The sequence below is a fragment of the Macaca mulatta genome, chromosome 14, assembly GCF_049350105.2.
Source record: "Macaca mulatta isolate MMU2019108-1 chromosome 14, T2T-MMU8v2.0, whole genome shotgun sequence".
Lineage (NCBI taxonomy): Eukaryota > Metazoa > Chordata > Mammalia > Primates > Cercopithecidae > Macaca > Macaca mulatta.
Window position 1 is genome coordinate 117,601,222 of NC_133419.1, and position 12,045 is coordinate 117,613,266.

The 12,045-nt window shown below is 40.1% G+C and overlaps 1 protein-coding gene across 9 annotated transcripts in view; it reads right to left on the reverse strand.

Annotated features, from left to right (window-relative positions):
- Positions 1–12,045, reverse strand: part of SIK3 (SIK family kinase 3) — a 299,785-nt gene that overhangs the window by 81,812 nt on the left and 205,928 nt on the right. For all 9 annotated transcript variants that reach the window (XR_013404311.1, XR_013404312.1, XM_077964365.1 and 6 more), the window contains one exon: positions 2,259–2,420. Coding sequence is in view for 7 of the 9 variants with exons in the window: in XM_077964365.1 (XP_077820491.1) it covers positions 2,259–2,420 (162 nt within the window). In the remaining 2 variants the exon portion in view is untranslated. The remainder of the gene's footprint in view (positions 1–2,258; positions 2,421–12,045) is intronic.

Here is a 12,045-nt window from a genome sequence, read left to right on the forward strand (position 1 = left end):
ACCATACATGGTAAAAGGGACCTGTATTAACAGGATTAAGGATCTTAAAATGGGGAGATGAGGCCGGACATGGTGGCTCCCAGCACTTTGGGAGGCCAAGGTGGGAGGATCGCTGGAGGCCAGGAGTTCGAGACCAGCATGGCCAACATGGTAAAACCCCGTCTCTACTAAAAATACAAAAGTTATGTGGGCATGGGGTGTGTACCTGTAGTCCCAGATACTCAGGAGGCTGAGGTTGCAGTGAGCTGAGATCACATCACTGCCCTCCTGCCTGGGTGACAGAATGAGGTTCTGTCTCGAAAACAAAAACAAAAAAAGGTAGGCGTGGGAGAGAGATGGTCCTCGGTTATCTGAGACAGCCCAATATAATGACAAAGGTTCTTGCAAGAGGGAAGCAGGAGGGCTGGAATTAGGAATAGGAGATGTGACAATGGAAGCCATAGGTTGGAGTGATGGAAGGAAGGGGCTGAGCTAAAGAATGCAGGTGACCTCTAGAAGCTAAAAAAGGCAAGGACACATTTTTCCTTCAGAGCCTCCAGGAGGAACAGTCCTTGCTGCTGTCTTCACTTTCACCCTGTGAGACCCAGCTTGGACTTCTGACCTCCAGAACTACAGGCTAACAAATCTGTTTTTTCAAGTCACTAAGTTTGTGGTAATTTGTTATAGTAATAATGAGACATTAATCAATCTTTTATTACAGTTTTAAGGGTTGTGAAGCTTATTAGGTATTATTACTATTAATTTAATTGAAGCTCCAACAAATAATAACAAAAGAAGGTTTGAAATTGCCAGGCTTTTCCATGCCACACACCTCTGTGGGAACCACCAATATCTAGAGAGCTTTAGAGAAAATAAAACAGACATGAGAGCAAGAAAAACATGATTTTATATAAGATAAAGAAAGTCTTTAATTCCTGTGTTACTCGGTAATAAGCTAGTGCAGGACTCAAAGAACTTATAAACGATGTGAAAGTTCTAAACAAAAGTGTAGCCGTCAGCTTCAGATAAATAAAAAGCTAGGTGATGCTCCAGGATGTAAAAGTGAACAGGCTTATCTACACAAAAGCAACTCTCAGAAGAATTGTGACTCTGCAAAGGTACCCTTAGGTAACTTTGACCTATGATAAAAATCCAAACTCTCAAATCTCACCTCTACTAAGGAAGAAAATCCTTAGAACTGCTTTATACCTTGCCTTTTCAAGACAATTACATTCTAGCTATATTTCAGTTTTCTGCATGAGATGCCCCTCCTTTTATCAGGGAGACAGGGGATACATGATGCTACACCAGAAAGTGTCAGCAAACATAAATGGCTTATTTTCATATTTACAGTTTCTCTATACATTGCAGTCACTTTCTTTTATCAGTAAATGGTGAGTTTGTCTTCATTAGGCAAAATACTGATAGTTTACTAAAGAATGAACAGATCGAGGCAGTGAAAAGTGCTTTTAAGGCACTGTCAGATAAGCAGACTAGTAAAATTTGAGAAGACAAAAAGCTGGACTGCCTATAAGCCACTCTAAGATCTATTTTTCCTAAATTATCATAAAATTACAGCCTTTAGAATAAGTATGCTCTGTGTTAGCAGTGACATAAATCAACCTTCTTAAGTGAAGGTGAGAGGGTATACAATTTTAGCAGTTTTCCTTTCTACTTTATTACATATTTTATTTCTTATTATTTAAAAAAGAACCTGTTAACCAAAGTAATAGTATTTTAAATATCACCCTTTCCCTTCTTTCTCCCCAGCCTAGTTCCAGCTGATACTAAATTAAAATAAATAGGCCGGGTGTGGTGGCTCACGCCTGTAATCCCAGCACTTTGGGAGACCAAGGCAGGCGGATCACTAGAGGTCAGGAGTTCGAGAGCAGCCTGGCCAACATGGCGAAACCCCGACTCTACTAAAAATATAAAAATTAGCCAGGTGTGGTGATGCTCACCTGTAATCCCAGTTACTTGGGAGGCTGAGGCAGGAGAATCACTTGAACCTGGGAGATGGAGGCTATAGTGAGCCAAGACTACACCGTTGCACTCCAGCCTGGGCGACAATAAGACTCAACAACAAAAAAAAAAGGGGGGGGGCGGGGGGGAGTACTTTTAAAGTTTATCAATTTTCAGGCTATTTGCTTTTCATCTTAAATTTTCCTTACTTTCACAATAGTTCTTTCTGAAGAGACGGAAACAGATAATCCCTTGCTTAAAGAACCCCAAGGAAAAGCCCCTTTGTCCCTGTCTGACATCCTCAGTACAGTTCTCACCTGCTATTTTGATATTCAGATTGGCATCCAGAAGTAAATTTTCAGCTTTTAAATCACGATGAACAATGTTCCGACAGTGACAAAAATAGACAGCTGTGACGATCTGTTTGAACTTCCGACGGGCCTCCTTTTCTGCCATTCTACCATGGGCCACCAGGTGGTCTGTGTTGAAGAAGAATACAGTCAGTTTTCACTTTGGACACTTGGGTAATTTCAAAAGGTAGACTTAAGGAGGGCTACAAGGGGCCCTCTCAAGTAAGTGAGTGAAAGAGGCGAAATGAACAACGAGAGAACAACACATTGATAGTCCTGGTTTGCATCTATCAAAATTCATTAGTAATACATAGCCAAACTATTATAAGTATAAATCCTGTTATACAAAAGTATGCATAAGAACACACTAGTACTTTCATTAGGAAAAGAGAGTTCTGAGGGTTATACGGTGTTTTTCAAGGGTCATAGAACTCAGTACCTTTCTTTTCATATCCCCACTGCAGAAGATTGCACAGACATGAGCAAACACACACATGAAGATAAGTATCAGAAATATTTCCTGTGTTAAAGAGGAGGTAAAAAAGCAAGGCCCCAATATTCAATCATTTAAGGAAAGGGTGGACAGAAATTAGTCACTGCTAAGGGGAGAAAACTGCTCGATAGAACACTCTGTTTTGGTTACTATCTTTTCTGCTTTCTCAAAGTTTTTAGATTTGACATAAAAACACACTTACTTGGTAACTGTTCTCTGGAGCGAACAGTGATATACCTACATCTTTATATCTGCATTTATGGGGCTTACCAAATGGTTCTTAAAGAATGTTAATTTTTACAGATAACATCAATTAAAAACCAAGTGAAGTTTCTACCAACTTAAATAAAATCATTTCATTGGCCATGTTGTTAACTAAGGCATATCAAAAGAATTTACATGTGATAAAATCTATAATACTATAAAGCAGGCTATCCTCAATATTAAAAAATGATTTGATGGATTAGCAGGTTCTTTAAGAACTTTCCAATAATAGCAGTAGGTTTATACCAAACCAATGACATACATATCTTTGACTCAGTTCTTTATCAAACCAACAACACATACAGGTCATGACAGCTAGTGGGATTAGAAATGTCAGCCATGATACAGTTGCTCTGTTACAAATGTCTAATGGCCTCATGAGCACTGTCCTTTAATCAACTGATCTAGCTGGGAAAAGGACATACTTGCCATCCTAAGCATCCTGAGATAGTAGGAAAGTGAAAACTGAGGGAACACAGATAAATACATTGTGATTTATCAACAGTAGTTTTGGTAAGAATACACAATTGTTTTGGTGACATCTCACTCCCTCTCAGGACCAGTCAGGTGTATCTTTCCTTCACCACAAAGAGGAAGTTCAGGGTGGCACATATTTACTAGCAATAACTGCCAAGACTGAGCGCTTGTGGCAAGAAATGGCAGGGGAGAAGGCTGAAGAAGGGGAGCTAGATGCCAGCCCATCTACAGAGCAGATTGTAAAATAATTCAAACTGCATTCTGACCACAAGGTATATAACATTTGGGAATGCAAATACGATAGTCACTTTAAGAACATATCTTATATGTAGATAATATAAATCATTTAAAAAGATCCTCTAAGGAATTATTGTAATTTTTGTTCACCACACACAAGGCTTTTGAAGCATTTCCCTCAAAAATACAAGTCATTGTTATAGCCAAGATTACCAATTTAATAGAAAAAAAAAAAAGGAGAAAATAAGAAGTCTTCCACTTAGCAGTTAAAAGGACTAGAATCAAGCTTTCCCCAGGAGGTCAGAGGTGGGGATAAGTAAGCTCCCACTCGGGTGTGTTTAGGCTTCCAGTGAGGTCTGCTATGAACTTTAAACAACACGAAGTCCAAACTAGGGGCAGTAACTTAACAGAAGCTGTGAAAGAACTGGCCGTCCATCAGAGGTAGAACGCTATGTTTTAAGAGGCCATTTTATAACAGTACCTGCTCCTTTGACCCCCTATTTCTCTTAACCCAAGGCCTAATTATTCTAATAATATGTTTTAGTTGCTAAACCCTGTCTAATTAAAGAGCTTTGAAGAGACAGCTATTCTTGAGAAACATAAAAATAAACCCTTATGAAGGTTTACCATCAGAAGCTCATTTGGCCAAGCTACCCATTAATTAAAATGCCCAAGAGACATTCGTCTGGCAGTAAATACTAATTACCAGAACACATCAAAGCGCTTCTTAAATGCTGCAGAATGATTAATTTCACAATTTCCAAAATAAGTGATTTTCTTTTATTAAGAAACTCTTATAAATTTCTAAGTACCTTGTTTTCCTAAAGTGATTGGAAAGTTCTCAAAACTGTTATACAGGCCAGAGCTGCTGGAATGCAGCCTAGTTCTGTTTTATCTCTACAGTGACACATCAGTTGTCCCTGGACAAATCATTTATCCTGCCAATATCCCCGCCTCTTGATCTTCTAAATACAAGTAAACTCTGTTCCATGCTATACCCAAAGGAAGAACAGAATATTTGGGAATAAACGCGTACTCTGATTAAGAGTATCACATGTCAAAACCTTAACTTTCAAAGATGTTGCAAAAGACATTTTTGAAAAGGTCCACTCAATACTATATAGGGAATACTTAAGCATCTAGTTAATAGAGCACAAAGTCCTTCAGGATTCTGTAGAGCTTAAAGGTGATTTTCTATACATCGAATGTCCCTGTTAATAGTTCTGGTTAAAAGATGTCTGTAAGAGCGCACTGGGTAATACAGCTTAAACTATAATACTTTCCCCAAAGTTACCTTCAGTACCCCTATAGTTATAGATACAAAGAAGACAAACAAATCACTTTTTTTTTCCCCTGGACTCTAAATACACTTACGGAACAAATCACTTTTTTTTTTTTAAGTGTTTGCATTAGATATTTGTCCCCAGTCATTGTGTTTGGGGTTCAAGTTTTCTTCTCTTTGGGAGCACTGTGCTCTTCACATGCAAGCCCCTCCCAGTGGCTCAGTCGCATTCAGACTCAGCCTCTCCTCTGATTTTTGCCCATCTTATCCCCCCAACCCCTACTCCCACTGGTTTGCTTTCACTGTAAACCCACGAGGTCTAGTGGGTGTGCCAGGAAGCCAGTGGCCTGCAGTGGTTTTCAGTCCCTGCTGAAAATCGCCTTTCAGCTGCCTGCTGACAAATGGCTGCTTTATATTCGTATATGCTCTAGAGGCAGGCAGTAAACATTCTTCAAGTTCAAATGTGATATTTAACTTTCAGTGAAGAAATCCAGAGCTGTAGCCCAGTCTGGACTTAACACATAGTCACAGCATTTTAACAAATACTGCAGTACTTTCAGAAGGCAAATGAAACCAAATGGCTTCTGAATCCACTCAATATGCAAAGCAAAATACATGTTGAACCTTGTCTGGATAAACTCAAATTGCAAGGAACTCTAGAGTTGTTCTGCTTCTTCCAGGCAATTCAGTGAACTAGCTCTCCTAAATACTGAGCCACAAATACTACCCATATCCTCATCCCAATCATCCACACTGCAGCCATGCCCTCAGCTAGAGTCCTGCCCCTCCCCACCCCCACCAATCTAAACAAACCTCAATTAGACACCTGCTGCATAAAGTCAAGTCCACCACACTAAGCTTTTTTCACCATCAATCAACTACTTATCTATTTAGTTGCCATTATAGGCCTGGGACAAATTTAAAGTTTTCTTTGACCACAGCTTCACTCCAAACATGTACCCAGACAGGGATGAGGTAACTCTTGGCTAAAAGGGAAAAAAATGGCTCTCCTGTTTCAAGTGCTTTTCAAAAGTAAAAAGAGTTTAAATTCTCTTTCTCACTTTCCCATGACCATGATTTGGCATTGGTCTTCTTTAATCTTTTTGGTCTGCCCTTCCTTGCAAAATGAAAAGAAGTAACTGATACTAAGAGATTTACAGACCCCACAAAGAGTAATATTGTTAGAAGTAGAGGAAATTGATTTTGAAGTTTCTAAAGCATTAGAGCACCAGCACGTAAGTTTGCTTCAGAATTCACTGTTTGTAATTTTGTCCCGATCTTACTCAGGAAGAAAATATCTTGTGGTACATTTAGGTTCTGACCTTTCAAAGAGCAAAAATACACAGAAGCCAGTCTTAGCTTCCCTAGGCCAGCTTCAGTGGAGTGTCAGAGGTATGCCACTAATGGGATAGTGGTGGGGAGCCAACATTTCTTAAAATAAGTCACTTTTCCACTCTAAACAGACAGTGTCTCCATTTGTCTGCTAAGTCTACAACTCATAGCCGATGCAAAACACTAGCTGAAAACGAACATACCCTGACAGCAGGATGAGCAATAGGCAGAAACATCACAATTCAGTGAAGAATTAACCCAGCCTAGAAAGGGGGAAAGGCAGTATGTGTGCTCATCTTCATCTTAGGTGACTACCTGAAAAAAGTTCTGCCAATTCCAAACTAACCACAGCTAGTAGTTATTTGCTTTGCCACTCAGTTCTATCATTTCTTCTTCCTACACCCATGGAAACGACTTCCTGTTTATCAAACAAACGCTTCTTTCCAAAAAAGCAGGGCGAGGCCAAGCTAACACAGCTCCCCCTAAGCAGGTTAATAAGAGTGCACTCACTTTCATATCCTATTGTCCTCTAACTCCCAGGCGCGGCTGCCACTGACCAGAGGAAGACGGTTTGTCATTTTGTCTTCCTTGCCAAGAATCCGACTACCTCTTACCGGGCTTCTTGACTTGTTGCTGCTTCTTGTTACTATCTCTTTTCTTCGCTCTTCCATTGACCAGGCCAAAAACTTTTATGGCATCTTTCATTCTTCTCTTTCTCTCACACCCTGCATCCTCTCCATCGGCAAATTCTATTAACTCTACATTCAAATCATATTCAGAATCCAACTATTTCTCACCCGTGTCTTCACTCCACTCTAGTGCCACCAGCCTCATTTAACAGCAACTACCTTGCTGCTAGATTTCTGCAAAAATCTCGTAGGATTACTCCTCAAAAGAGCAGCCAAGGTAGTAATCTTTTCTTTAAAACTTTTTATTTTGAGATAATTATAGATTCACAGGAAATTGCAAAGACAGTGCAGAGAGGTCCCGTGTACCCTTTGCCCAGTGTCCTCCAATGGTTAAATCTTATATAATTATAGAACAATATCAAAACCCAGAATTTGACATGGGTACAATGTGTATGTATAGTTCTATGTCACTTTATCACATGTGTAGATTTGTGGAACAACCACTGCAATTACTACAAGAGCAATGACAACTATTAGGACTCAGTCATTACTGAGTACTCTTCCCCTGTTCAATTTTTCGTATCAAAAAAAGATACAAAAATATTTCACCACCACACATATCTCCTTTGCACTACCCCTATACAGTCACGCTTGTTCCTCTATGCCCCACCATCCCTAATTCCTAGAAACCACTAATCTGTTTTCCATTTATGTAATTTCATCATTTTAAGAACACTATATAAACAGAATCATACAGTCAGCGACCTTTTGAGATTGGCTTTTTTATTTTCTTGTGTTTGTTTTTTGAGACAGAGTCATTCAAGCTGGATTACAGTGGCAAGATCATGGCTCACTGCAGCTTTGACCTCCTCCCACTTCAGCCTCCCAAGCAGCTAGGACTACAAGCATCTGCCACCATGCCTAGCTAATTATTTAGAAATGGGGTTTCACCAAGTTGACCAAGCTGGTCTCAAACTCATGGGCTCAAGTGATATTCCTGCCCAGGCCTTCCAAAGTGTTGGGATTACAGGCATGAGCCACCATGCCTGGCCTGATATTTTTAGTCACCATAATGTCCTTAAGACCCATCCAAGTTGATGTGTCTATTAACCATTTGCTTCTTTTTTTTTTTTTTTTTTTGACGCAGAGTCTCACTCTGTCACCCAGGATGGAGTGCAGTGGCACAATCTTGGCTCACTGCAACCTCCACCTCCTGGGTTCAAGTGATTCTCCTGCCTCAGCCTCCCGAGTAGCTGGGACTACAGGCGTGTGCCACCACACCCGGCTAATTTTTGTATTTCTAGTAGAGACGGGGTTTCACCATATTGGCCAGGCTGGTCTCGAACTCCTGACCTCATGATCCACCCGCCTCAACCTCCCAAAGTGCTGGGATTACAGGCGTGAGCCACCACACCTGGCCCCATTTGCTGGTTTTTACTGTTGAGTAGTATAGCATGGAATAGATGTACAAGAGTTTCCTTATCCATTCACCCACTGAAGGACATTTTGGTTGTTTCCAGTTCTTAGCTATTACAAAGAAAGCCGCTATCAACAATTAAACAATTGTGTAAAGAATTTTATATGAATATAAGTTTGCATTTTCTCTTTTCTTTCTTCCTCTCTTTCTCTTTCAAGAGACAAGGTCTTGCTCTGTTGACCACGTTGGAGTGCAGTGGATCGATCACGGCTCACTGCAGCCTCAAACTCCTACACTCAAACAATTAAGTCTGCATTTCTATGTAGCAGGGTAATTCTTTCAAATCTTAAATAAGATCACATCATTTTTCCTGTCAAACCCTCCAATGGGTTCCCAGCTCATGACCTCTGACCTCACCTTCTTTCCCTGGCTCTCTCATCCTACTATTCCACATATGCCACCTTGCTATTTCTCAAACACAGCAGAAATACTCCTGCCACCGGGCCTTTGTTCTTTCTATTCTTTCTACTTGAAATGATCTTCCCCAAATAGCTGCATGATCTTTTACAAAAGTACAACCTTCTCAGAGAGGTCTTCCCCATCTCCATTGTCAGCTTACCTCCTGATATTTCAATTTCATATTCACTTCCCCTCCGCACCTTATCATTTCCAACAAATGACACATTCTACCTACTTCGTTTGTGTATTACCTGTCTTCTCCACTAGGAAACAAGCTCCATGAGGGCAGGCATTCTTGCCATTTTGTTCAATACTGTACCTAGTACAAGGAACGGTATCTGACACATATTAAGCACTTAATAAGTATCTATTAAAAGAACAAAAGATGATTGAACACACTCCTATCCCTGCTTATTAAAACTATTTCCTGAACCTTAGACTTTATTAGCAAAATGAATGCTAAAAGATATTGCTCACCTGAATGAATTCAAGAGTCTTCCCAACTAATCCAAAAAGGCACACTAACATATATGACCTATCTTCATATATCCAAGTCTGTACTTGGTATACAAGCAAAAAGCACACTAAATTTTCTTCTGTCTCTTCCAAACAAACTAAACTTTTCCTTGAGAGTTTTGAGAAAACACAATTTCTTTGTGAAACACATTATCACAGGATATGCTTTAGTTTTGAAAATGTGGAACTAGAACTATTTTAATTTTTTTCTATGCCTCATTATTACACATAAAATCGTACTCTGCCTACGATGGATACTTAATAATTATAGATTAGGCCAGGCATGGTGGTTCACGCCTATAATCCCAGCACTTAAAGACCAGCCTGAGCAGCAAAGCAAGACCCCATTGCTACAAACAATTTAAAAATCAGCCAGGCATAGGCCAGGCATGGTGGCTCACGTCTATAATCCCAGCACTTTGGGAGGCAGAGGTAGGTGGACCACCTGAGGTCAGGAGTTCGGAGACCAGCCTGGTCAACATGGCAAAACCTCATCTCTACTCAAAATACAAAAAAAAATTAGTCGGGTATGGTGGCACATGCCTATAGTACCAGCTACTTGGAAGGCTGAGGCAGGAGAATCGCTTGAACCTGGGAGACAGAGGTGGCAGTGAGCCGAGATCATGCCACTGCACTCCAGCATGGGCGACAGAGTGAGACCCGGTCTCAGAAAACAAACAAACAAAATTAGCCAGGCATGGTGGTATGCACCTAGTAATCTGTTGAGAGGCTGAGGCAGGAGGATCACTTGAACCCAGGACTTCGAGGCTGCAGTGAGCTATGATCATGTCACTGCACTCCAGCCTGGGCAACAAGGCAAGACCCTATATTTGAACTACTATTAATAATGATAAATTATTATTAACGATGTTAATTACTTATTAATTTATTATTATAAATTAACTCAAGGAATACCAATGAGAGAAGAGACTATAAGCTTTTACAAAAACACATTTTTTACTCTTCATTTTGCTATTAAACAAGGTTTGTAAACTACACACTTTTTAAGTTGTCTTCATAAAAAACATGCCATACTTTGCATATCAAGTCCATTCACAGTAATGTATAAGGAAGGATTTGTTTTCTTATGGCTTCTTAAAAAGTATTTCTAGACTAAGCATAAACCCAGGCAGCCTTTGAAATAGAATCTCATTTCTTACAAAAGGCCTTTCAAAAATGTTATTCAAGTTTTCTCATATAGTACCAATGTTTCTCATGCTACACCAAGGTATTAGCAATAGTTGGTTTGCTAATCCTGTAACAGAGGTTCTAAACAGATGCTAGTATAATCTGCACGCTCCAAGTCAACAGAGGTACCTTTTGATTTTTTAAAATATTGACTATCAAAATGTTGCAATCCTAGCTCTAACTAGTCTTCCAAAGGGAACAGCTCAAGTACACGTCTCCAGTGAATTTTATCTAGCATGAGATGGTAACTAACGCCAATACATAAGGCTAACGGCTTCCAAATTCACTGTTTCTAGTCACTTAACCACCTGAGCTCCAAAATCCTGTTTTCAAATGTCTATTGAAAAACTTCATCTAGGTGTCATAAAGATATCTAAATTTAGGTCAGGTGTGGTGGCTCACACCTGTGATCCCAGCACATTGGGAGGCCAAGGTGGGAGGATCACTTGAGTCCAGGAGTTCAAGATCAGCCTGGGCAACATAGCGAGATCCCATCTTTATTTTTATAATTTAAAAAAATTTGAAAGACATATAAATTTAACATGGACAAAACTGAACTAACGTTCTCTTTGTTTGTTTGTTTGAGATAGAGACTCACTTTGTCATCCAGGCTGAAGTGGGGTGGTGCGATCTCGCCTCACTGCAACCTCTGCCTCCCAGGTTCAAGTGATTCTCCTATCTCAGCCTCCCAAGTCACTGGGACAACAGGTGCCACCAGGCCCAGCTAATTTTTGTATTTTTAGTAGAGACGGGGTTCCACCATGTTGGTCAGGCTGGTCTCAAACTCTTTACCTCAAGTAATCCACCTATCTCGGCCTTCCAAAGTGCTGGGATTACAGGCATGAGCCAATGTGCCTGGCCTGAACTAATGTTCTCTTTATTTTCCTGCTGTAACCTAGTTCTCCTCCTGAATCCCTTTTACGATCATCTAGATGTCCATGAAAGAAACTTTGGAATCATCTTCAACTCCTCTTTCTTCCCCACTCTTAACATCCAGTTACTTACACAATATGCTAAATTTTCGACTTATATTGAAACAGTATGCCTCCTCCTCTCCATCCTTCACGTTTCCCTTTCTTCCATCATCCTTTACACTGTCACCAGTTATTCTAACACATTTCTTTGGTCGTCTCATTCATTTAACTTAGAACTCTTCAACAACATCTCATAGCCTACAATATATAGTTCTAATTCATGAACATGGTTCACTTGCATGTGTACTTGCTGTTTCACCAACAAGCTGTATGCTTTGCTTAGGGTTTTACTTCTTGCTGGAATGCCTGTCTCCTATTCTCATTCCCATCCCCACCTGAACTTTGGAATTCAAGGTTATCCTTTAAACTCCAGCTTAAAGGTTGTTTCTCTGAAGCTAACCCTAACCTACTCACCTGCCCGAGAAAAACTGCTCCATAATTTGTATCTAATGACATTTAGTCTATCTGCCTCTATGACATCAGTGA